The 27,798-nt window shown below is 33.5% G+C and overlaps 1 protein-coding gene and 2 non-coding genes across 10 annotated transcripts in view; all 3 read left to right on the top strand.

Annotated features, from left to right (window-relative positions):
• The window catches only part of LOC123548662 (uncharacterized), a 29,601-nt gene extending 6,123 nt beyond the window's left edge, over positions 1-23,478 (top strand). For 2 of the 8 annotated variants that reach the window (XM_045336131.2, XM_045336137.2), the window contains exons 2-12: positions 6,531-6,705; positions 7,346-7,501; positions 8,639-8,775; positions 13,288-13,439; positions 14,390-14,581; positions 15,237-15,326; positions 15,999-16,091; positions 16,802-16,927; positions 17,480-17,611; positions 18,085-18,201; positions 21,461-23,478. In XM_045336131.2, the coding sequence (XP_045192066.2) occupies positions 6,531-6,705; positions 7,346-7,501; positions 8,639-8,775; positions 13,288-13,439; positions 14,390-14,581; positions 15,237-15,326; positions 15,999-16,091; positions 16,802-16,927; positions 17,480-17,611; positions 18,085-18,201; positions 21,461-21,565 (1,475 nt within the window). In that variant the 3' untranslated portion in view covers positions 21,566-23,478. Of the gene's footprint in view, positions 1-959; positions 1,078-3,951; positions 4,174-4,381; positions 4,407-5,615; positions 5,763-6,530; positions 6,706-7,345; positions 7,502-8,638; positions 8,776-13,287; positions 13,440-14,389; positions 14,582-15,236; positions 15,327-15,998; positions 16,092-16,801; positions 16,928-17,479; positions 17,612-18,084; positions 18,202-21,460 lie in introns of those variants that run through there. The other 6 variants (XM_053546248.1, XM_045336133.2, XM_045336135.2 and 3 more) reach the window with 6 other exon arrangements.
• Positions 5,877-5,949, top strand: Trnaa-ugc (transfer RNA alanine (anticodon UGC)). The gene has a single exon. It is a non-coding gene; the product is annotated as a tRNA-Ala (tRNA).
• On the top strand, positions 6,270-6,342 carry Trnaa-ugc (transfer RNA alanine (anticodon UGC)). The gene has a single exon. It is a non-coding gene; the product is annotated as a tRNA-Ala (tRNA).
• Positions 23,479-27,798: the final 4,320 nt, after the last annotated feature.

The following is a 27,798-nucleotide window of genomic DNA, read 5'->3' as shown; positions in this document are numbered from 1 at the left end:
TACAGCCAACTGTTACCATTCTGTGTATTTTATACTTCTTTGCTTAAAATGAATTGTTAAATTTGTTTTACTGATTGATTAAAAATAGTGACTTATGGAAATCGCTATAACACTTTCATATTTGATACATCTCTAACTTAGGTTGAGAGCTATTTATAAAAAATATTTACAAAAAACACATAATAACGGCAACTTTAAATTTATGACAATATATCACACCTTTTCCCTAGCAACTACCGTATACACTGGTAATAAAGCTATAAAGCTTACATAATTAATAGTACATGTATATTGATGACAATACCTCTAGACTTCGGGTCAAATAGTAAGAGGTCTGGTCATCGGAGCTGTTGCTGCTTCCTTTTCCTAATGGCCTATTCTCATTTAGGTTATTCCTCTTACAGCTGATCATGTGTATCTATAGACAGGATGCTCTGTGTATAGATGAAACTTACCCTGACAGGGGAAAAGACCCAAGCATGTCGTTCTTTCAAAAAATATAAATGGTAGCAAGGAATTTAGTTAAAAGTTAAAAAAATACCAACAATGACTATCATCATCACTATCACATCAATGTGAAAATCATAAAACAGAAATAAAATGTAAATACCTGGTATGTGTATGTTATAATGCCAAGAATTTAACCTACCTCGTACTTAAGATAAAGTTGACATGAACCACATGGTTATTTTCTTATATAATAGGGGCTTTTTATATATAGGCCACTTCCCTTTAAAAAATCTATTAAGTCATGCTGTTTTCTCTTAAAATTAACAATAAATCTGATCATTTATATTCCCCTAAATAACAATATATCCCCAAATCGCTGGCCTGGGCTCCTCCTGTTAGTAAAAAACCTGTAAACTAGTAACTTTTAAAGGAAGAATGGTTAAATATTTTAGCCCTCTTAATTGTATTTATATTCTTACAAAATTTTAAGATTAGATATAACAGCACAGTCTTACATCTCTTATTAAATCAGGCCTAATCTAGCTTTATTTTACTGTAGTGTCCTGTATTGTGTACATTGTATGTAAGTTTTGGAGGAGGTTGGACATTAAACTTCTGGTGTGACAGGTTTGTTTAATAAATATTAGACAATCAAATTTAAATTTAAGTTTTAAAATTAGACATTGTTAAATAAACCAAACACTGCATATTTAAATGGAACTGATTTTGGGAATAAAATAAATGAATATTTTTTATTTAAAAATATTTGAATTGCAAAATATGTGCATTTATATATACACCTGACTAAGAGTAATAAATTATACTTTTACATGAGTAATAAAGGTATTTAATAACATCTAAGTATTTTAACTAGTGATACCTGGATGAACCAGATAGCAGACATAAGTACTATATATGTAAAGATAATACAATAAAGGCACACCACTGGTTTAACATGGTGAGCTTCATATAGCAGGTCAGGTTGTCATCATAAATGACCTGGATCAAAGTTCAGTCTTCATGGGATGAAGAAATATGTTAAGATTGCAGAAAATTAACTTAATTCATCATTTTGTTGTGGTGTTAAGTCACCAATCTCATAATTAATGAGTACAGCAGAAAAATTATAATGTTAAATATCCACAGTATTGGTAATTCTTTGCCGGTTTATCGTTGCTGATCTGTAGTGACCTTGGACGTTGGGGTAATAATCAGCTGTTAGGGTTCAATAAGTTGGTAATTTTCCATCAGATATACTATATACTTTTAGTGGCATGTTACTGCTAGCCTGGTTTACAATATTGTGTTTTTTGTATAGTATGGCAATTTTGTAATCTTATCTGTAAATAGTAGTAGTGGCATAAAATCACTTACCAATACCAGTTTAATAAATAATGCATGGTCTTGGATAAATATTAGAAATTACTCCATATTTTACGATGTACAAGGTAGTCCAGTCTGTTAGGTTTAACAAATTGCAATGGTTAACATATATTCCCTTATAATGACTACCGTAGTTTGTTTATGACAGTATTTTCTTTGTAAATGAGCAAGTGAGTGAGGAAGCATTGGGAGGAAGTAGAAATAAGGCATAAATTGGCTTTGGCCTTTTTTGAGTCCAGGATTACAGTCATGAAAACTGTTTTTTTCCGTCTATACATTGCAAATATATTTGAAATAGGTGAAAACCATGCTTGCTATATTTATACCTGTGAATAGAACTGATTTATAATTTCAATAAATTTGTACTATTTTTGGACATATTACTTTAATTAAACTGCAGAATAGTGAGGAAATATATGTAGGAAATACAAAGGAAATGGGGATTTCTGAAAGTAGGTCATTATTCATGTGTATGCCTTACTGAACAGGCCTACAATACATTTGATATTTTCCGGGCTTTTAACACAGAATAATTACGGAAATATAATATTTACTTATATTTTTAAAATTAATAGCTGCATGCTGAATACTTTTTTCCACATCAGGAAAAGTGTAGACCAGAATTGTATATTCAGCATTTATTATTTAAGAAATATTTATCCCATTCAGTGACTTTATCATTTAATGAACTTCAGATGTATAGGAATTATATCAGAGGGTGTAGAACAGGCATGGATCTGAATGACAAACAGTGACTTTGTAAATGATAACTTTACTGTTTTAAATGTATCATTTACATTCTAACGATCTGACACCCAAAACCCCGAAGTCAAGTGATTTTCAAGAATAAATTGCTGGAAACAATATAGAGCCAACCAGTGGAAGAGTTTTTTTTTCGTCATACAATCAATTTTTTTATTGCATAATAATGTTAAACTTTCAGACATTTTTTGTTTAAAACGAGAACAAATAATTTTTTAAGGACTGTATACTCTTTGTATGCCCTAAAAATGACAAAATATACAAAAAATTGAGGTTGAAATGATAAAATGTACCTTACTAAATAGAACTGCACATAAAATGGAACATTATATAGCAACATGCAATATAAACATTACATGCATTTCAGGAACATTAAATAGGATGAATCAAATGTTGCTCAATAAAACTGATACAGAAAACTTTTGAAGCGTATTTAATATGTACCTTTTAAGTCATTTAAATAAGGGATGAAAAGCACTAAAATGGAAATAAATGTATTTTACACAGTATGAATATTGCATTCATGTATATTTATAATACAAGATATACAAAAGATTATGTTGTATGTCAGCAAAAATGATTTTAAAGAATATTTTACAAATTAGAGTGATGTTGCAATTTGATGGAATTTAATCTGCGCTCTTTAAAACACTTGAGTAATAATATTAGGTAAAATTTACTTTTTTGTCAACAAATAAATTAAAAAAAAGAAAATCAAGTTGTCAGTTGTTGCCTTCTTTTTATAGAATATTCATTGCTTTAAACAGATTTTGTTCAATATACACTGTGCAAAGATCAAAGGATTAGATTTTATGAGGAATTTCAACCTTTGTTTTACCTGAAGTTTTAGGTTTTGTATGTGTGTTCCATGCAATATTACATCAGGTTTTTGTATGTTGTACATACTGTTTTATTACAGGTAAATGAAATCATGTAAAATATTGTGCATGTCGGAGCAACATTCCTTGTTGACTGCATCAAAAATTATTTACCGGAACTAAAAGTCTTACAGTTCAATGTAAACAGTAAGAGAATATTATTAATTTTAGTGGACAACTCCGGCAGACTTAAACATATGTCAACAATCTAGTAGTGGCAGTATTACTTCCCATAGCTGGTATATAAAGATAATACGTACATGTAGCCAACAAACTTGATTGAAAAAGGGAGCAGGTGAATTTTGTTTCCTACAAGACTGTATATAACTCAGGTATTTATGCAGAATAATATGGGAAGAGTAAATTATTAAAACAATGTTCAGAAAGAGACAAACTTGATATCGAGGCTAAGGTAGGGTCATAATGTATGAGCCATTCGGAGGCCAGCTGCCTAACAAAGTTTTTATTACCTTTCCAGGCTTTACATAAGAATTGGTTTCAAAGGAATACAAGTATATAGTATAAGGACACGTCCAGTTTCATTCATAGGTTCTTTGAAGACTTTGAATTTATATATAATAGAAAGTTAGAACTTAATACCTTTTTTGAGACAGTCAGGAAGTGTTGACAAGATAAAAGTGACAGTTGTTGTTTAGGAAGATGGACTGGAAAAAACCCATGTGGTGTCATTATAATGCAGGTAAATTTTATGTGTGGTGGTAAATTATGTGTGTGGTGATAATTTATTGTGTGTTGTAAATTATGTTTATTATGGTGATATTATGTGCATGGTATGTAAATTACATGTATGTGTGTGGTGGTAAATTCAATTGTATGACATTGTGTTCCGATAAATTAATTTTTGCTCATATAAATGAAATGGACTTTCTAGTTAGTTAATCTGTATTTATGAATGTAACTATATGGGTTTAGGTAAATGCTACTTTTGAATGTACGAGGGCTGTCCCAGAAAATCGGGAACTTTTTTTATTATTTTGAAAATGAGCGACGCATCAGATAATTATGTTAAGTGATGTTATTTCATTGTATACTATACAGGACTACAGAGTTTAAAATTAAATATCTGTCATATTATTTGAGTACTTTTTAAATAGTGGACGGTAGTCAGTGCTAGTCGGCGCATGCTCAATTTTCCCATTTTCTGGGACAACCCTCGTAACCAGTTACTTTTGTTGGCTAAGGTAAATAATGTAACTTCTGTTGGCTTAGGTAAATGCTATTTTTGAATGTAACCTCTTTGGTTGTTACATTTTTTGAAGATAACTTAGAGAAGCTTAGGGGAGGTAATTTATTTGGGTATAGGTAAATGTTACTTGTGAAGATAACTTATGTGGGCTTAGGTAAAGGTAACTTATATGGGCATATGGTAAATGTTATTTGTGAGGGTAACTTTAATTTATTAGGACTTGGGTAAGTTCTACTTGTGAAGGTAACTTACTGTATATTGGAATAGGTAAATTTTATTTGTGAAGGTAACTTATATGGGCTTAGGAAATGTTAATTGTGAAGATAACGTATTTGGACTTAGGTAAATTTTACTTGTAAAGCTAACTTATTTGGCTTAAGGTAAATTTTACTTGTATGTAGGTAATGTATATTGGCTTTAAAGGTAAAATTTACTTGTGTATGTGACTTATATGGGCATCTTTAAGTAAATGTTATCTGTGAACGTAACTTATATGTGTTCATTTAAACTATACATGATGACATGAATTGGAATGTGTTTATAAATGTGAATTATATGTGGTTTCGAAAATTGAATGTATTTTTGATAATATATGTGTGAAGTTTGGTTAAAAGTTAATCTAAGGTATTTTTATGCTCTCAAAAAAAGTTTGGGAATAGGTATCTTTCTTACTCATAATAATTGGCATTTTCAGTTGGAAAAATATTATGATTATTTATTGTTGGATTATGAAATACTCTTATAACAATTATACTGAGGAAATATTTGTTTGAAATGTCTGTTTACATTTTCATACATTTTGACAATTATTGGAATTCACAACAAAATAGTAACTTTGGCTTACGACACACAGTGACTTTATATCCTGTTGTATTAGCAGTGGGTTGTTAGATAATTCCAGCTATGTTTGAATGCTCGATCTTGGATTCAACACTTGCTACATTCAACACTTGCTACATTCAACTTGTATATGCCTCTGTAGGAAGAGCCAAAATGTGGTTTTGACTTGCTTAGGTTGATTCAAAACGTTTAATAGAAAATGAGCCAAATGGTATTTAGGGGCAAGTTGCTTCCATTTTCAGGTGGGCATCAGCATAGGTTTGACCGTATATGTTTTTTTTTTTTCATGAGGACCTTTCAATATTTTGTCATTGCTCACCATATTGTAGTGATTCGAGGCTTCTGGTAAACCAGGAGCCCGGTTAGCTCAGTTGGTAGAGCACCTGACTTGCAAGCAGGGGGTCGTAGGTTCGAGTCCTACACTGGGTAGATGATTTTCTCACCAAAATACAACATTGGCGACGAGGTAAATTGGACAGTGCGGGCTACAGTGGCCAGTTTATGTAGAGCATGCGGTTTGCAGGGGCTATACTCTGTTGGAAGCTGAACAGTTGATGTCCCGCTCTGCAATTCCACTGTAAAGGAAGGCTACGTGGCCAGTTATATAGAGCATGCGGTATTTGCAGAGGCTATACTCTGTTGGAAGCTGAACAGTTGATGCCTCGCTCTATGGTTCCACGATAAGGTTTAAGCCTTCAAAATTAAAGTGAGGAGGAGTGTAGTGATTCGAGGCTTCTGGTAAACCAGGAGCCCGGTTAGCTCAGTTGGTAGAGCACCTGACTTGCAAGCAGGGGGTCGTAGGTTCGAGTCCTACACTGGGTAGATGATTTTCTCACCAAAATACAACAATATGTTATTTTTATTGGAATTTAGTATTTATGTCAACAAGCATGTGCCTCACATTTCTCAATTTAGAAAACTGTCTCAAAATTTGAGTGACACGTATTTTTTTCATATCTCTAGTATATTTGGTTACTGTATATTTACATGTTGATGGGATATATTTTCAGGAGTACGAGAGGCTATGACAAATTTTTGGGCTGAACATTCAAAAGAAGCTTCACTGGTAGAAATGATGTTGGACACAAATGCTGAGGAACTTACAGTGCATGAGTTACCGGAAATACTCTCATACCTGCCGTCATTTGAGGGCAAAGATGTTGTAGAATTAGGAGCTGGTATAGGGTGAGATTGAAGTTTCTTGAATTTGGATTTAATGTTGTTTTTAAATGTTTTGGGAAATGACTTATTCACCTATCCAGTAATTCTGGATTCAGTACCAAGGTTCACAGTTCTTTCTCTAAGTAACAGACATTAGTTATATTCAGCCATTCATAAATTCAGCTTAGGACCTTAACACTGTGTTCCAGGATGCTAGACTAAGAGTATTGAGACAGGTGTCTCAGTTTAAAATCTTGTTCACTGTGTTTGACTTTCACTAAGAGAATTATCATTAGAGCTGCTGTATTTGCTGCAAACTGTCTCATCAAGCTGAAGTAATTGCTTGAAATTTAACTAAACTTGGGAACAGTAAGCCATGTTATTGTTCTTAGGCCATCTGTAGTTACATGTCAGTCATTCACACTGTCTACTAATAATCCTTTATTTGAAGTTCAGCTAGTCATAAGTGGAGATCAAGGAAAATTTCCTTTCATTGTAGTCCAATCTGTGTAGAAAATGTAAAAGTAAAGTCAAAATAAAAATGGGTCTGCTTAAGACAAGTTTATGCTTAATACAGGTAACTGCTGAGGAAGGTAGCTGCTTAACTTCTAAACAAAATTTACTAATGAGACAGACTTTAATGTGTAACTTATTTTTGTTGCAGACGTTTTACAACAGAACTTGCTGTGAAAGCTAAGAGTGTAGTAGCAGTAGATTTTATGGAAAAATTCATCGAGAAGAACCGAGAAACAAATTCTAAATATTCCAACATCGACTTCAAATGTGCAGATGTTACAAAGCTTAATCTTGACAGCAACAGGTGTGTGCTTTATTATACATCGCAACAATGATGCAATATCTGTTAGGCCAAGTAAGATTGAGCCTCAAGTTTGAACATCATATATAAACATTTATGGCAAGGTCATGGTATTGTCCCCTGTCTGGAGTATATTTCATAATATTCAGATAGGTTATTGAATTATTCATTAATACCTGCAAGAAAATTCAGCTTTTCAAAAAAAAAAACAAGACCAATTTTGCAGTCAGATGCATCAGATGTAGCAACTGTATTGAGAAACAGATACAGATTTGCTTGATAGTCATGCAACATTTGAAAACACGTTTGACTATATGGACATACTACAGTTGAAACTCAGTATCTATCTCAGACTCACTTTTCTCAAAATTCCGGCTATCTAGAAGACTTTCAAGTCCCATCCTGAAAATACTTGCACAACTATCATTTTAAGTTGAATTTAGGTTCAAAGTTTTTCAACATGCTATAACAATATTTCATTTAATTCATTGATGTCAGCATATTCAGAGGGACACTTCCAGTTTAGCGGTCCCCGGTTGGAAATACGTCATGACATCACGCTACTTTGGGGGCTGTTGCCCCCACACCCCTGCATTTTCCATTAGTGCTACTGGCCCCATAACAACGCTATGTTATTTTAACAAGAATTTATGCACAACCCTCCTAAAATAAATAAACCGCTAAAATGGAAACTACCCTATTCATAGGCCTGTACCAGTATTGTTCCCTTAAGTTCACAAGAAATGTGAAAGCATTTGATTCTGTGTGCATGAAATTTCGTGTTTTCCTCATTATGGCTATTTCTTGGGTGTATGAATAAGAGTTTCAAATAAAGAGTATTGATACTTACTTTCTTAGTTAATTGAAATTTGATTTCATTGTTTGATGCAAACATAATATAAGTGAAAATAGACCAGGCCATGAATATTGATCATGATGATTGCGCAGTAACTGCAAACTTTCCTAAATGAACAGGAGACGGTGGATGAATGGTGTTAGACATACTCTAGGCAGGGATACAAACTTGCAAATTCTGTTATTGGAAGTTTTGCACTCAACCTATTGTGTTTATTTGGGAGGTTGACATCAGAAGTACATGATAAAAACAATTGTGTTGCTAACCTTGTTACCATATTTCAGCTGTGATTTAGTATTTTCTAACTGGTTGATGATGTACCTAGAGGAGGAAGAAGTCCAAAGTCTCATGAAGCGGGAGTTGCTATGGTTACGAGAGGGAGGGTACATTTTTGCTAGAGAATCGTGTTTCGAACAGTCAGGTATGATCAATATTGATTCATTTTGTAGTTACTTGCACATAAATCACAAAAATGTATGTCAATGTAATTCTTTGTCAGATGTATGGCTTTGTATTGTGTATAAGAAAGGTATTTCTTGCACACCGGACTGGCATTTCCAGTGATTTTACCCATGCCGGCAAAACCCATCTGGCACCCCCATGCCAGATGACTCTCATGCTGTTAATGACAACTAGTGGTTCGTGCACTGATATAGTATATTTCTCGATTCAAAATACATTAGTTTACCGTAAGAACATAACGTTATGCTACAAATGATAAAACTTAAGTGGAACTTTGTTATTGTGGGTAACGCAAAACATCATGACGTCACTTCTGTTTACGGACGTTAATTTCCCGCACTCTGCTATAAGAAGGAGTGCTACAAAGAAAATATTTCTACCTGTTATTTGTAAAATACGGTATGCAAGAAAAATAATCTGCCAGAATAAAACGCTAACATGTAGACGGTATGCAAGAAAAAAATATCAGTCATGTGTTTACGAATTGGATGGAAATATCTGTCCCTCGGCCACCTGCACATGGGCGGTAATTAGGCAAGCCTCATTACCGCCCAATGCACAGGAGCCCTCGGGACAGATATTTCTATCCGATTTGTAAACACATGACAGATATTATTATACAACCATTATAGTTTGCTTCCGATATGTGTTGGCTGGGTGATGGTATTTTGGAAATGTTTCTGACGTAAATTATGTAGATAGAAAAACAGCTTGTAAAAGTAAAATAGAGGTTTCTTTCTTAAATAACTTTACTGTCACTTGTGGCTTCCATTTAGCTCAAGGGATAGAGCAGAAGAGTGAATATTAAGGTCTAGTGTTCGATTTGACAAAAAATGTGTCTGTTGTCATTTGTTCTCCACCTCTTATTTATGTTGGAAAGTTGTCGGTTACTTGTGGAAAATGAGTGTAGTACTGGTACATAATCCAGGAACACTTGTTTGGAAAATTGGCTGTCTTTACATAACTAAAATACTGTTGTAAAACACCTCTAAACCAAAAAAAAGTCCTTCCCCTCTACAAAAAAAATGCGTAATGTGAAAAAATGTAAAGAGAGAAAAAAGTGAAAATGTGGATTTATGCTCAATGTTTTGAGAATTTATTTCAGTAATGTTTCAAGTGTATGATCATTGCATAAACATACCACCACAAAAAATGTCTAGGTTGTGTACATCACCCAGTCTTTTTTTATCTGTTAGATATGGTCCAAGGGACATTACTCTTAAATAAAAGATAAACCTTATTTTGACATTAGTAGCAAGTGACATGATTGATAAAAATGTTGTTTCAATAAATACAAGAAAATGTCACCTATTGTTGATTTAAGTTTAATACTTGTTTTGTCATTTCTTTTGTTAACATGTTATTTAAAACTTGAGTGATATTTTGCTTATGCACTCAGATATGAAAACAAAATTTTGAAAAACAGCTATACATTTACTTCAGTAAACACATTTTAAAGGTTGACTGTTATAACAAATGCCTATAATGAATGCATTGTGTTACTGAAGTTCCTGCCATGTAGATATTTAATGTCCTGAATAGAGCAATAGATATGTCACCTTGTAGTCAAACTATTGTTTTTTGCTTATTTGAGCCGCACCATGAGAAAACTAACATAATGGCTTTGCGACCAGCATGGATCCAGACCAGCTGCGCATCCGCTCAGTCTGGTCAGGATCCATGCTGTTCGCTAACGGTTTCTCTAATTGCAATAGGCTTTGAAAGTGAACAGCATGGATCCTGACCAGACTGTGCGGATGTGCAGGCTGGTCTGGATCCATGCTGGTCGCAAAGTCACTATGTTGGTTTTCTCATGGAGGGGCAGATTTATAAAGTTATAGTAACTATTCACTTAGGGATTGTTTTGTATTTTATTTATGTTATGTTAACATTGCAATGCATGTTTTATTAACTTTTTTATGTATAATTATTTTACCTAGAACCATGATCTATGTAGGAGGCGGTGCGGGCCACAACAGGAAAGCCCAAGTCCGTATTTGTTACACAAGGTACCATAAACAAATGTTACTGAAGGAGATTTTAAAATACATGTACTCATCTGTTAATATGTTGAAGAATGTGAGATAGAGAAAGAAAGAAAAATGAAGTATGATATATGTGCGTTCCGTGGCAAAGCGTAAATGTTTAAGGGTCCTAAAACAGATAATTCAAAAGAAAAAATGTCAACGTGAAAAAACAACATGGACATTCCCGCGAATTTCATGATAATTTAATGATGTTGAAGGACAATGTATTCATTTATTAGTTTTTTATGCATTTTATGCTAGAATAGCATTAGCACATTTTCATTTCGTGTTATAACAGCTGCAGAATCCTTCGGGATAAGTTGCTACCCGGCTGTACTGGGCTTTTACACCAACCAATCCTTCTGGATTCTGCAGATGTTATGTAACACGAAAAAACATGCTTTATCCCTGCAACCTATTTTGATATATGTTGTGTGAAAAATCATTGTGTTGCAGTCGTAACTAAATTTAGATATACTCATATATAAAACTTACAAATTCTTAGTTTGCAGTTTAAAACTGTATAAATCTACCTGTACAGAGCCACTCAATTATTTTATAAAATATAAAAATTGTTTAAAAGGCAAAATAAGATTGAAGTATGCAAATTGCTTTATCTATCGCCTGTGAAATTTTCCATCATGCATATGTAAATCATGAAAATAAAATCAGAATTAGATAAAAAATTTAAAGTAGTCAGTCATTCTACTTCATCTCTATCATTTGTACTATAATCAAATAGTTTTGTAAAGCATTACGTCAGATATAATGAGTAGAGTAAATGTTAGAAAAGATAATTTATATAGGTGAAAACAAATATGATTTAGGTGAAGGCAAACTTTATCAGTACTTAGGATGGTGACACTCATTTTGACTTCATGTTAGATAGGCATGATGTTATGATTCATTTCACTAATGTATGATAGCTTGTATATATGAGATAAAATTATGAAAGTAATTATTATATAGTACCACTTAATTATTTAGGTTAGATTAATATTGACTTAATGACTTAATAAGCAAGTTTGAATGATAACATTAATGTCAGTGACTCTGTTATTTGGCTTTGATCCTTAATTCATCATTACACACAAAATTTCCTTGGAAAAGAAAATTGCTTCTGTCTCAGCAGTTTTGCCGCTGATTACTTTCAAATTTAGCTTTTGGTAGCAGCCAATCAAATGCTGGAGTTGAGATTGGTCTTCAGATAAAATTTACAATCTGGAACCTCACCAGGGTCAGCATCTTGATTGTCTTAATTTGTGGTGTCTGTATTCATTTTATTATACAATTTTTATGAATACTAGCCTAATTGTGCATCAGTCTGCTATCCCCGATATATTCAGGCTAGTAGATTTACATAGTAATTGTTCCATTTTTACATGTAACAATATAAAAATGAGATAGTTTTATATATGCTTTCTATTTATAGAATACTTCTCAATTTAGATTTTTTGGTTAAAAATACATAATGTTATGCTAGAGATGATGAAAATGAAATTTGTACTATTCTTAACTGTTAAAATATCATTTCTGTTAACTGACATAAATTTCCTGTGCTTCAGTTTAATGATATTTGAAGTGGCTAAGTGATAAAGCATACAGTCACTTTAATGTTAAAAGTGCATCCAGAAGAACCACGTGTACAGCAGCTTGCAGTATTAGTATAGTATGTTAGTTGCCTACTAACCTGATACAGCTGGCTACAGTTCATGTAACAAGTAACATTTAAATCATTAAATCTTAGAACTGAATCCCCATCAGGTTTAATTAAAAAAAATACACATGCCAAATGTATATTTGTAATAAAACTGATACCTGTAAAACACCATATTCCTATATACATTTATTGTATAAAACTGTTTCGTATCTGTTTGTTTAACATACAGAAGTTTGTAGATTGTGAATAAATTTTAAGTTTCTTGGTTCATGAAAACTTATCATAATAGATCTTAATAAAAATTCTTAGAAATTATTAGGAGGCTAAAGCACGTCAGAGTTAAAGTTTTTTTGGGCTTTTAAAATGAATTGTAAAATTCAGTGGCCAAACCTAATAATTGCAAATATCTCTTTTAAAGTAAAAATTTATGTGAAAGTGAAACAAAAAAGTTCAAAGTGTTTTCCAACCTTTCTGGTCTGTCATTTAAGTTCTAAACACCTGTTTAATAACAGTTTGCTTGTACATGTAGTATCAATTATGTTAAAACAAAAATAAATTAGTAGTAAATTTGTTTACCATGCATAGTTTTGAGAAGGTGTCCATTATTTTCATCCATAGTTACAGCATTTTTGGTGAAAGGCATTTAGTTTGTATCATGGGAAAAAAAATAATATGTTTAACATTTGAACCTTTTAACTAATTGCGAAACAGGGTTGTGGTTTAATTGTTTGTAGTTCTTCTTCAAATTTTCATATGATTTATATATTGTTGTTTATGTTTGAAGGTAACAAGAAGCGGTCAAACAATCCAACTAAGTATCGGGATCCAGCATTGTATATGGCCATGTTTACAATGCTCACAATACCTACAGAAAATGAAGATGAAGTTTTTGGTTTTGAACTTGTGCTTTCAAAACCAGTCAGTTCATATATAAAGGTATGCTGTCTTTCTTTACATCTTGTGTCTTTGTTAAGGGCATACCTGTGTGAAATGTAAAATAAAGATACAAAAGAAAAGTGGCATGATTTAACTTCATTTAAACATACAGTCGAAATTGTATTTAGAGACCGCCCAAGGGACTGCTAAAAAGTGATCTCTTAATGGAATGGTCTTTTAATGAATTTCAGTCAGGTGAGGAGGAAAGTTAATTTTTAACTGTTAATGTAACTGTATTTATTATGAACATACATATATGTATACGTATTTCACAAACTGTGAACATTATAGCTGGATTGGTCGTCAGTTCGACTGTTACAAAAGTTAATTGCATTTAGGCAGGTGCAAAACGTACTTGCTAATCACACAGGTGAAGAAATGCCCGGCGGGAATTTGGTACCCGGTTGCTTAATAGATACTTTTGTCAAATATTTTACCTGTTGGGACTACATTAATGTAGTCGCTAGTTGTTTAATAAAAAAGCCGTTTAATGGAATGAATTTATGTACTGAAAATGTTCGGGATGGATTTTGACCGGTCGTTTAATACAAAAATTGCTTAATAGAGGTGGTCGCAAGTACGATGTCAACTGTAATAGTTTCAAGATACATTAATCCTTCATAAGGAATGTTTGAAAGAAAAAAGAACTCAAAAAGTTTTACTGACAGAATTTAAGAGCTATAAAATCAAAACAATTTATTTGTCGATAAGTAATTTTATTGGAATTGCGCAGTATTTCAGTTACTTTACAGGGGTCAATATGCCTGAACAACATTAGGTTTTTTTCTATGTTTTCCACAAGTAACTCACAGCTTCTCCATATGAATCTGTTGAAGAGAAAAAACACTATGGACTTGCTATCTTCTGTCAAATTGTCATGAGAATATTCACCAGTAAGTTAAAAAAAAACCCCAAATAAAACCTACGATTCCCCAACTTTCTTGTTTCAGATGAAGAACAATGAGAATCAGGTGATTTGGTTGTTACAGAAGTGTAGACGGAAAGCGGGAAATGACGGCCACGGTTATGCTACATTCCAGGACTTCCTTGACAACCAGCAGTACTCAACCAATGGTGTTCTCAGATACGAGAAAATATTTGGCAGAACATTTGTCAGTACAGGAGGGCTCGATACTACAAAGGTATAATATTGCTAGATATTAGTGACTGTTTTGAATTTGAAAATTGTCGTGTTCGCAAAAATCTCTATATATCCATCTTTTTTGCCAAATTTTACACCCTGTAATCTGTTGCTTTTGAAGTTATCTTGTCAGGCTGTTTAGGATAAAGACTATAATCATGTAAGAACACAACTTGTCTGAGAATGTTGCATTGGTAACCTATTATTATAGCAGCAGACTAGTAGTTTGGAGGTCTGCTACTCAGCCTGGAAGTGGTGGGATTGATCCCTACTGGGGTCACAACTGTACCTCCTCGTGTGACACTGATACTAGCTTTTTCAGAACCCAAGAGTACATCAAATATGCATAGGGCTGTCACTGCAGTAAAGTTAAAGTAATAAGTATTATACTTAAATTGAGTGTTGTTCTGGTCTGATGAATTTTAATGTAGCTACAGGCCTTGGACTTGCATTTCTTTCTGTACAGTTTTCTACCATGCATATAGATTTTTAGATGATATTTTTCTTGCTGCTTTGTAATGATGCTACTTTGGCATTTTCTCATATTTGTAATATCACAGTGAATTATTCAACCATATATGGGAGAAGGTAATTAAAAAATTTCTAGTTACCTTTAAATATTATGCCTTACACAAAAAGATTATATTCTGTTGTAGGAGTTTGTAGCACAACTGGACTTAAAGCCTGGTCAGATTGTGTTGGATGTAGGTTGTGGTATAGGGGGCAGTGCTTTCTATATGGTCAAGGTGAGCTGCGAATCCTTCTTCAGTAAATGTGATTAACAGCCATTAAAGCTTAATATAGAACACTACAATGTTAATTAACATGTTTTTTTATAATGACTGTATAAAAGATCTGAGGTCTGATATGTTAAATCATATACCAGCTGGAGGAGCTAATGCTGTGTTGTTTTGAAATCACAGATTTATTGGTCGTTTTATTACATAATAAATTTTAAAGTTGAACATGTGTCATGTAAATAATTTTGCTTTCCCAATGTTAGTAATTTTTCTGTTGTTAAAAATTACATTATGTATTAAATGTTTTGAGAAATAAAATACTGTATTTAACTATTAGTCTGGCTATTATTAAGCTGTCATCAAAGACATGTCAAACAATGTTCATGCTGGTGTAGTAATACACAGGTTAGAATGACTTTTAAAGGGTCGTTTTCTTTGTAATCATGCTTCTGGAGTGCATACTAAAGCAAACGTTTTGACTCTGTAAACACAGTTTTCATCTTTGCATATAAAATGTTTCACCAGACGAAGGTACTGTATGTTATATTTGGTTGTAAGATGTATACCGTTTAAGTTTAGGTATAAATGAATCCTCTTTAGCTTTATGCAATACTGTTCAGTGGCTTAACTGTATTGAGTTTTTAGATATTAACCATTGAGAGAATTTTTCATTTTCAGGAGTTTGGAGTTCAGGTAGTTGCAATAGATTTATCAGCAAATATGATCAACATTGGTATAGAGAGAGCCAAAGAAGTTGGTGCTTCTGAAGATGTAAGTATTTCCCTCACTGAATTTGCATATTTGTATTTTCTATTATGTGCTTTTAGTTTGTCATGAAGCTGTAATGAATGTCACAAGATCTATTGCTATGCGCCCAGTGTAAGTGTCATGTGTAAATACCATTTTAGCAATTCTCAGTTACTACTCTTTGCAGTTTAATGAATCATCACACATGCCTTCCCCATGATATTACCAGCCGAGTGACATAGGCTCCATAACTCTTTTTTTCATGCTGATAAAAGTTATTTCCCATTTTATACTTGGCCTTTTTTTCAACAAATTTCTGTTCACTGTTGTCAGACGCTGGTCGCAAAGGCAGAATCCCTTGCCTCCAGCAGGCTAAAGGTTAAGACTATGTCATCATAAACTGTCAAGAAGAAACAAGAATGTATGTAAAAAACAATGTTGCAGAATTATTGACTTGTTGTTTGAAACTTTATGTTGTTTATTATATATGACAAGGATGCGCTGTCATTGAAGTTTTAAATCTATAAGTACCAATTAACATGAGGTAAAAGGCATTTTTAAAGGTTTTGTCGTCACCATTTAAGAAAATATTGATATTGAAAGTAAAGTATTTAAAGTTTGTAATTAGCAGTTTGACTTGCTGTCAGTAAAGATAGTTAGTGTTAAACTTGAAAAAATAGAAATTGTAAAAATATATTTTTTTAGTCCTATTGAAAATTATTGATTTTTTACAGGAAGTACAGTTTGAAATAGCAGATGCCACAAAACGAGAGTACAAGCCTGAGTCTTTTGATGTTATATACAGTCGTGACACTATTCTACATATACCTGACAAACTTGCATTATTTAAACAGTTCTATGTAAGTCAGTCTTTAACATATTTTGATACTTGGCCCTTATTTCATTGGGTCTTAGTCTTGCTTATATCATAATTTTAAGGGCGCCCTTCAAGCTTGTTTGTGAAAGGTTGATGATTCAAACTGTGTGCCCGCCCGTGCCTGATATAATACCAAAAGCATTTGGGATCTTCCACCAAGTGGTCACATAACCTGTGAGCTTTTGGTGTAACTTAAAACCCAACAAAAACAAAAAGCAAATTAACTTAGTTACTTTTTGCAAGAGTTGTTTTTTCTTACATCATAATCCTTTGAAGGTTTATATTTTAGTTTTTTTTTTTTTCATATTTCTTTAGTACATTATGCATGTGAAATATTAGTACAGTTTTTGTGGTTTCAGCCAGTGTTGCTGTTTATGAGTTCATGAATTGATGAATTTCATATTTAAAGATAAAATAGCTGAAAATTTTAGCTGTTGTTGTTTATTTCTTATATTGGTGTAACTACAAAATGTACTATTACATTAACAGTAAACCATTAAGGTGAGTTTACAATATTATGTTTTATACATTATAGAGATGGTTGAAGGTCGGAGGAAAAGTGTTTATCTCAGATTATTGTTGTAGTGATGGTGAACATTCTGAACATTTCAAAGCCTACGTAAAACAGAGAGGGTATAACCTACTTTCACCTCGGAGATACGGCGAGGTAACTTGTTGATTTTTCTCTAAATTTCATTTTATATTTGATGCTGTGGCTTCTTAAAGGTTTGAGTGACATATGATTAATTCGTGCTAGATTGACTATTGACCTTTTGAAGTAAATAATTAAAAGGAATCCCTTTACTTTGAAAGTATAAGAGTTATAATTTTTTGTTTAAATACAGTTTAGAAGTTACAACAACATAATGAAACCTTTCATTGGCTGAACAGCAGAACACAAGACTATGAATGAAAAGATCAAAAGTTAACTCATCTTGTGTGGTTATTTTCTAAATGACGATTTATTGAAGACGACACGTCTGAAGCAATTTGTTCTCCTCTTCTATCGGGAAATTGTCAGTTACTTGTGGAGACTCAGTATTGGTACCCGTTGTCATTATATTAAAATGGTGGCAAATAGAAAAGGAAACAAACAAAAACTTTGAACTCTTTAGCAGTGTTATTTCTTCCTTTTTATAGGTTTTAGAAGCTGCAGGGTTTTCCAATGTTAGGGCACAAGATAGAACAGATTTATTTGTACAGAGTTTGGAGAAAGAACTTGTTGTAGCTGAAGGTGTAAAGAAAGAATTCCTTCAGGTAAATATGCTAATTGCATTTATCATGGGATTGGAAGAATTTGCTGCCAGGCTAGGACTTGAATCTAGAGGCTAGGAAGATATTCTGATTGTCCAAGTCACTCACAAATATTCTTAGGGAATGATGAAACTTTACCAGATTGAAGAATACATACCCTTTTTATAGTAAATCAGCCTTGAATTTCATTGGGAGGTAGAAAGAAGCATATTTACACAGGTTCATGGTCTCCCATTCGAGTACCGAATGTCAAACTGTGAGCATGGAAAATGCTGCTGGTGCTCTTTGAACTGAGCCATTGTGCTAACTTAAAATGTTCCCAAATTGTAGAATAAACTAGAAAGTGACAAAGTTTTTGCAGCAGTGAAAGGGAGACAACTGGATTTATGTATTAAAACCTTTTGGTATTGAAATATTAGCTTTGAATTGCTTATAATGATCTGAAAAAACAACCAAACATAAACAGCACCTTTGTCTAGATGCCAATGTAGTATCTTTCTGGAGGATCAAATTTTTTCTACAGTTAAGAATTTTTTTTATACTACTCTGTGAGCTTGAAGAACGTTAGTTTCCAATACAAATAAGGGCAGAAAAAGCACAGGTCACTCTACCTGTTTTCATTTTTTAGGGCATTTTTTTCATCGTGTTTAAAAATTTTGGAAATTATGTAAAATTGAGAAAATGGGTTACTTTTTAGCTTGACTATTTAAAGAATAGGTAGAGCTATTGAACTCACTCATGCGTTGGTGTTGACTTAGCAGTTTTTGTTAAGGTTTTATATGTAAGCTGGTATCTCAGTACCCACTAATGGGAATGGATTGAAACATCACACACTTGTTCACTGTCATGATCTGACATCCAGTGCACAGGTTTCATAACTCTACTTCGCATTTTTAGCTCATCTGATTTCTGGAAAAAAAAGTGAGGAGTTATTGTCCACTTGACCGGCATCAGTGTCAGCTTTGCCTGGTTAAGTTTTGTGTTTAGGTCAGTTTTTCTTCTTAACTATCAAAAATTTAGAAAAAAAACAACATTAAAAACTGACAAATTTTGATATTTTTAGATCTTTTTGTTTTAATTTATGCTTCCTAGGTAATATAATGTGCTCTGTTGAAAACTTGTATTTCAGTTGTAGCTGGTATGTATATATCAGTCAGAAAAATATCAGAACCAGAGCTGATCTGCTTTTATTCAAATTAATAGTTATTTGAAATGACCGACCCCAACACAATTGTACATCATACATCAATTTTAGGCAAATGCCAGACAAAAATAAGAATGAAATTTTTTTTCGCAACAAGTAGAATCTGTTTGGTTAAATGTTATCATTTCTTGAAAGAACAAGTGCATATTTCTTGATGTAAAGCTAATTGAGATGGAAAATATGTTTGTAATTATTGATCTCTGCAAAAAACATTGAGTTTCAAATGCTTTAAAACTAAAATTTAATTTAATAAAAATTTTAATTGCTCAGCAGGTAGCTTTTTTCTGTTACTTAGATGTTGGAAAGTTTCAACCTTGGATGACTAGATTAGATAACCTCTTTATACCACGGGCCTTTCCAATAACAAAAATATTCAGTTTGGCATATCTGTTACGGTCAGGGCCATGGAACATGGAGAAATAGTTATGTCTGTAATTTTCCATATTTTATGCAGATATAGAAACAAACCATTTCACTGTGCAAACAACTTGCAACATTTTCAAGGACATTAAGATGTTGAACAATATTGTACAAACACATAGATATTTCTTCCGGCTTGCTAAAGTTATAGTAAAATATACACAAGCACTGTTTTCTCAGTATAAGTGCAGGTGCATAGTTTCCACAGTATAAGTACATGTGCACTGTTTCCACAGTATAAGTACAGGTGCACTTATAAGTACATGTGCACTGTTTCCACAATATAAGTACAGGTGCACTGTTTTCTCTGTATAAGTACAGGTGCACTGTTTTTCTCAGTTTAAGTACAGGTGCACTGTTTTCTCTGTATAAGTACAGGTGCACTGTTTTTCTCAGTTTAAGTACAGGTGCACTGTTTTCTCTGTATAAGTACAGGTGCACTGTTTTTCTCAGTTTAAGTACAGGTGCACTGTTTTCTTAGTGTAAGTACAAGTGCACTGTTTGCTCAGTGTAAGTACAGGTGCACGGCTTCCTCAATATAAGTACAGGTGCTCTGTTTTCTCTGTATAGGTACAAGTGCACTGTTTGCTCAGTGTAAGTACAGTTGCACTGTTTCCACAGTATAAGTACAAGTACAGTGTTTTCTCAGTATAAATACAGTTTCACTGTTTCCTTGTTAAAATGCAGGTTAAATTTTTGTGTTGTTTTTTTCTGTTGGGTTAAATATCACATTAACACAGTTATGGTTTTTATGGCGACTTCCCAGCTTTGATGGAGGAGGAAGACCCCAGGTTCCCCTCCGTGCAGGTTAAGTGGATGAACTATATTTTTCCAATACAGTACATCTGTTCATATACTAAGTAACTGTGTGTCTATATTGATGAATTTATTCAATAACATGTCCCAAGTTCATGCATATATTAGGCGTGCAGAAATACTCTGTTGCATAAAATTTTCCATTGGTATCTACAACCATGTCACAGTTATTCACTCACATTGTTTTCCTGTTATCTGTAAGTGGTAAGGTGACTTTAAGGGTTATCATGTTTGAACTATTTAAATGCCTGACACTTTAGATACCTACAGGCTACTGTACACAGTTTTGTTTACCTTGCAAGTTTAAGTATATTGCTTAGATTTTAGTCTAGAGATGTCAGACATTACATGCTAACGAGATTGGGTTAGAAATTTCGTCGTTGGTTAGAAATTGTCTGATTAAGATTTTGTAGATTTGTTAGTTACCCAGTTATAAATGATAAATTATTTACCCAGTAATACAACATTTTCTGCAAGATAAAATTATTACGTAGTTTGTTAGTGGTCAGATACAGATATACACTGTCTCAGAATTCCAAAACAATGTTTGGTTTCCTTGATAGCATATATCTTGTCTCAGGTCACCAACAAACCATGGGAGTATGATATTGGGTGTTGTCAGGCTGGTAGCAGAATTGGTACAATTTACCTCATCAGATATTTTACATACAAGACAAAAAATTGTCCCAGTTACATCAGATGTCTTACTGTATGTATGACTTGAAATGTTTTGTTGATACCAGATATTGAATTTCATTTGCACTTTACAAATTATATACAGGCAAAAGTTTCAACTTTTTATGCTGTATTTTTATGTTTCAGGAGTTTTCTCAAGAAGATTTTGACTATATCATAAATGGATGGAAAGACAAGTTAGGTCGAACAAAAGACCAACGCTGGGGTGTTTTCTATGGAGAAAAACATTGAGTTTAGATGTTGATATATTTCTGAGAGTTAAGAATTCTGAAAGACTAAAGACATATCAGAAAGACTGGTCCCGTTGAGCCATAACATATATGAAAGCTACAGTTGAACAAGTTTTAGTTTGTTAACAAGTTAGGTATGGTGAAGCGGCATGCTATTTTACGTATCATGCGATGATATCAATAATAACAGTCAGTTTGATGATCACAAGATAAATAGTGTGATACATGTGCTATTTCATATGTGATAAAGTGATATGCCATGCTTTGGTATATATTTTTGTTACAGGTCTAAAGATCATAATTTTAAAAATTTGTGATCTTTCCAAGTATCTTATTATTGATTTGAGTTTGTAAATGTCTTAAAAATGTGATAGATTTATTGATATTTCATCTATTTTATCTCAATTTTAAATTTATTGATAGTTATGGTTGGTTGTAAATTGTCTTGTTTTTTTGTATGTATCTTAGTTTATCATACCACTAGTCGCTCATATTGAGTGATTCCTCTCTCTAGAAAGGTGTTAACTTCTTCAGGATTTTGAGGATAGTGCATGATACAGAAAGTACTCTGATTCCAGAAGCTTCACCTTTAATGTCATCAGAAAGACTATTTTATATGAGGAGTCCAGCATCAGATGGAGTTTGAGCCCAGGACCTTCAGCTTGTGACACCAATGCACTACCCACTGATCTACAGAAAATTACCAATGCCTTTCACTTTTGTTCCCATGTCATAAAGCTTAGTTTGAAGACCAGTCTCAAACAACTAGCTTCTGATTGGTCCATTTGAAATATCATTTTGAAATTGACCAATCACAAGGTTACTATTTTAGAGTGGTCTCAAAATTTTCAACATTGCTTTAGATAATTGCAATTTCTTTTTATTTTTCATAGAGGCATTTCTGGCACCAATCTGTGTCTTGTTAATTAAAGTTGTTTTCTTTTACTTGATATGCAAGCCTTTTTAGAGTAATGATACATGTTAAAGTTTTAGTTCATATTATTTTATGTCATCTGTAACTGTTACAAGCAGTTTCTGAAAGGGCATATTTAAATTCAAGGTAATTGCTTAGTTATGTTGCAGATAACTCTTGTTGCGTTACAGTTTACAAGTACTTTGACCACAAGTTTTGTTATAATGCGGTATAAATTTAACTTAATTCAAAGATGAATTTTTTTTGATAGAGAAAAATCACAGTGGGCCTATCAATATGATCACTGTGATTTCCTAGAATGCATACTCTAGAGGGAGTTAAATATTCTCTAAGCTTTTAGGACCGTTGAGCTGAAAAAGCTTAGTATAAATGAAAATCCATTACCGTAATAACTCGGTGGTCGCTTGTCCACTTTAGAGTGCAGGTGGCCAGAGGTTCTGTCTCTTTAACAGTGTTTGAAAATGTTGATGGTAGCTTTCTCCTTATAACAGGTATAGAGCAAACAAAACCCCTCCAGACAAAACCCTGCCACCTGATTGTTTATATAGATAAAGAGTGCAATATGCTGGTGAGGATAATTTTAGCTGCTGTAACAAAGATGTGATCCCCTGTAGTGCATAAAATTAATTAGTGTGAAATCATTTGATTTTGTGGGCATGAAATGTTGTGGTTTTATCAATTTGACTATGTTCTGGTGATACGATTTTGTGTGTTTTAAGTTTTGGTGATGAAATGAATTGAAATTTTATGTGTTGATGTTTTAATTTTGTCAATTGATGCAACCATGAAATCAAAAAAATGAGTCCTCCACAAACACAAAGGATTTCCCAGTAACCCTGTTACTATATATACTAAGAACTTCAACTCGACACTCTAGAGAATACACATTTAAACAATTCACATAATTGTTCAGTAATATATATTGTACCTTAATTATCCATTTTAAGGTATCGTTGATGAATAAATTATTGAAATCATTACATTGATTTTGTTGTGATAATTTACTCTATGATTATGGTTTATACAGCTGTGGGTGAAAATGCTGTTGCATACTAACCTGATCCATTTGATGTTTTATGTACCCTAGTCACAAATAAAAATAAACTTGCACATACTTGTTAAAGAGCTGATACACCTTATATAGCATTTTTATGCAATTTAAAAACATTTCCAGTTGAAAGTAACTGCAAAATGAATGCACAAATTTATTTTCAAAAACATTGCTGTAGTTCCACAGTGAGCCGGCAACAGGATGTACAAGTAATGTTAAACTGTTTTACCAGGATGAAAACATGTATACAGATCATTATTTGGATGCTTTTGGCAGACTGGTAACTTGAAAGTGGGGATCTTGCAAGATATAACTTTTAACTAATTCATAAATTTATACTTATACAGGTTGAACGTTTTCCAGCCCCTCCATGCATACTAAGATTGGGGGTCCATGTGTTTTATCAGTGGACATCTTCAAAGTTGTTTCAGTGTAATAGCAACTGGTTTAGAAAATATGGAAGTGAGCAGTGCAAATTGATGTGATGGGTCATGAATGAAAAGAAGGGAAATGTTGAGAAGGCGCGTGCTTATAGTTTTACAGTTTCATGTTAATAAAACACTGCTTTGATATGAAGCTTACATATTACTTCAGATTTAGTACTTAATGCAGACATTGCTTTAAATTTTCAAATCATAAAAAAGCTGTGGAAGTGATTTCTTAATAAAATTCTTAAAGCGCATTTTATTAAACTTTTTTTTGTATTAGAATTTAATTTTTGAGATAACTTGTTATTTAACATCTATTTCCTTAGGTGGGCCTACTGCTCGGTCAAAGAAAGATTTTGTCACAGGCCTATTTATGAATTCTGTAAGCGGCTTTTTGTTTGTTTTGGGATTAACGCAGTTAACCTAACTAGTGTTCCTGGATTCTGTACCAGTCCAATCATGTTCTCGGCAAGTAACTATGAATCAGATGAGGTGGACGAATAACAAAAATAACGGAGAACATACGCCTTGCCAAAGGCTCGAACTCGCGACCCCGCGATCCGTAGATCTGCGCTCTCCCTATTAAGCTAAGCGGGCGAGCTGTGAGCGGTTTTACATCTGTGGTATCCATCATCACCATTAAGCAGACATGCGTGTCTGATTTTTATGCCCCACTTCAATGACGCGGGGCTAGATTGTTTGATCATTGTATGTCAGTCAGTCAGTCTTTTGGAAAATAGTTTTTAGATCAATAAGTAGAGAACATTTGGCCTTGCTATGGCCAAACTTCATAAGCTGATTGCTTGTGGTATATGATCCCTGTAGTTGTTTGGGTCAGTAGCCTAAGGTCAAGGTTACCTTGAGGACTAAACGCTTTCTCAGCTTAATAACCCAAGAATGACTTGACCTACTGGCTTAAATCTCATTTGACAGGATGATTACCTGAGGTCAGCAGATGTTCCGTTTTATTTCGGGGGCCGGTAAGTCAAATGTCAAGGTAACACCAACCTTGAGACTGAAAGTTTTCCACTGAATAAATTAAGAACGCTTTTACCTACAGTCACATTTAGTAGATGACTCGTATTCCTTTGGAGCCAGTAGGTCAACGGGTTAATATATGAGCCGCAGTCTGGTCAGGATCCATGCTGTTCGCTTTCAAAGCCTATTGCAATCAGAGAAACCGTTAGCGAACAGCACGGCAGATGCGCAGGCTGGTCTGGATCCATGCTAGTCGCAAATGAACTATGTTGGTTTTCTCATGGCGCGGCTCATATATCATTTGCGTAAACAACAAATTTCTTGATAAATTTCTTTTGGCTTAAAGTGTCACGTAGTGACAAGAGAGCTTTCGTAATCACCCGTCGTCCGTCCATTCACAATTTCTTGTGAACACGATAGAGATCACATTTTGCAATTGATTTTAATCAAACTTGCACACAACTTGTGTTGGTACAATATCTCGGTTCCTTTCGAAAACTGACCAAAACTGGCAAGATCTAATCAAGAGGTCCAGACTAATGGCCCCTTAAACGGACAAACTTTGCTATTTTGGCTTGTTAACACGATCGACATTTTGCAATTAAAACTGGCCAGATTCCATTATGGATTCCAGAGTTATGGCCCCTTAAAGGACCAAAATTTGCTATTTTGGCTTTTGCAGCCATATAGAGACTTGATTTATGGTTTGATTTGACACAAACTTGCACAACATCTTTAACAAACATAGGCCTAGGTCTTAGATTCCATGATGAATCCGTAAGATCCAATCAAAGGTTCCGGAGTTACGGCCCCAAAGTGACCGCTGAAAGAGCCAGAATTTGTTAATTTTTCCCTGTGACATTTTACATTTGATTTGAACCACACTTTCACACAACTTAAGCCACAATAAGATCTCGGTTCCTTTAAAAAAACGGTTAGCATCATGAGTCTGGAGTTACTTTCCCAGACAGGGGCAAAATTTTCTATTTTGCCTCTTTCAGCCATATACATGTTTCATTTATGTTTTGATTTGTTACAAATTCACACAGAATATTTATCTTGCCATGATGTTCTCCAAGCAAAGTTTGAAACTGGGTCATGTGGGGTAAAAAACTAGGTCACCAATCAAATCAAAGGAAGAGCTTGTTAAGACTCTTGGGGCAACACTTATGGTCCTATCTTCATGAAATTTGGTCAGAATGTTTATCTTAATGATTCCAAGGCCAAGTTTAACAGGTATATATAGGATCATCATAACCCTTCTGTTATTTTTAAATATCATTTCTTCAAATACTAGTACCGCTTAAATAAAACCAACTTTAATATAATGTCAGAATGCAGTTGATTATCCTTTAAAATATGAAACCACAAAAAGGTCTACTTTCAGTTTCACTTTTACATTAAATTCGCCTCTATTGTAAAAAACACTTTTTTGTGATCTTAGTCAGCTGCCTTGTGATTTAAGGAAAAAAACCCGCGTATTTGTTTAATGCTTGGTTGCTTAGAGATTTACGCGTTATCCTGTTCCCTTCGAAGAAAAGTGTGGATAAAATTGTGAAAAAGTGGAATTTCAACACAAGCCTTATTTTTCCAGCAAAGATTCGGCGTGACACCAGGTTCGGCTCACATGAAAGTGTGTGTAAATCGCGTGTGAAAACGGTAAAAATTGCAAATGAAATAACATGCTTCTATGAATCGTGCACTTAAATATAAAATAAGGTAATTTATCTCCAAAGGTAAAAACAGTTTACTATAAAGTAGAAAGGAACTTGCGTTCACTTTGAACTAATTTACAACTACAAATTTCAAGATATGATAAGTTAATGCTAGCGAAAGCATCAAATATAAGAAAAATTATCAAATTTTGTCAAAAACTGTGAATACATAAAAATTCGCAAAAAATCGTAATGGTACTAAAGATAAAAAAATTCTTTCGCAGTGATTTTATCTGAAAAGGATGTTTCACAAGAACAACTTGAAAATCCATAATTTGTTACGCTGAAAAATAAAAATTGCAAATTTCAGAATGATTTACCGAACTGCGCGTTTTAGGTGAGAAATGCGCGATTGAAATGGTTTTACGTTAGTACACTTTCCCGTTCAGGACCGTGGTTCTTATAGTATACTTGTACCTAGGGGTAGGATATAACATGTACAGTGGCTTTTTCTTTCTGGTCTGGTGCCAGTGAGATGACATATCGGGTTTTCGCTTTGAGGGGAGGAAGACATGACATCACGTCAGCACGGACGCGAGGTCAAGAAAAATACAGAACGTGTCTTCATGTCGTGTAGGCTGGGTGAAAATACGACATAGTGTCAACTCGACAAAGAAATCACAGCAGAGCGACATTCTATTCTTATCTATCCATCTATCTTCCATTACTGTCTAACCCTTTACAGGGACGTAGACACTTAAAGCTTAAGAACCTTCTTATACCATCCAATACGAAAATTTGACAAAAATATTTGTCGTGTCAAATCTGTTAAGTCGACGATCTTTATCATAAAATAATATGTTGCTAAGACTGTCTTATTTTCCGATTACTTTAAGCAATGTGACAACTCGGCAACTTCAAAAACTGCCGTTCTGTCGAACTGACAAAAAAAAACACCACAGCACAACAAACAAGCGGCTCAAGAACCGTTTCGATACTTTCGTACTCATAGACAACAAACACCCAATAGTTGACGAGAAGTCACAATATCGGTACAGCAGAGTGTACGTCGATGGAAATGGTGTTACTCCTTAATGACGAACAATGAGTTTATGTAATGATACCTATACAAACCATATTATGTAATAACAAAATATAGATTCAAAGGAAATAATTTAGCTATCATAC

Source organism: Mercenaria mercenaria, chromosome 6 (genome assembly GCF_021730395.1).
Source record: "Mercenaria mercenaria strain notata chromosome 6, MADL_Memer_1, whole genome shotgun sequence".
In the NCBI taxonomy this organism is placed as follows: Eukaryota; Metazoa; Mollusca; class Bivalvia; order Venerida; family Veneridae; genus Mercenaria; species Mercenaria mercenaria.
This window is presented reverse-complemented; position numbering and strand designations above follow the sequence as displayed.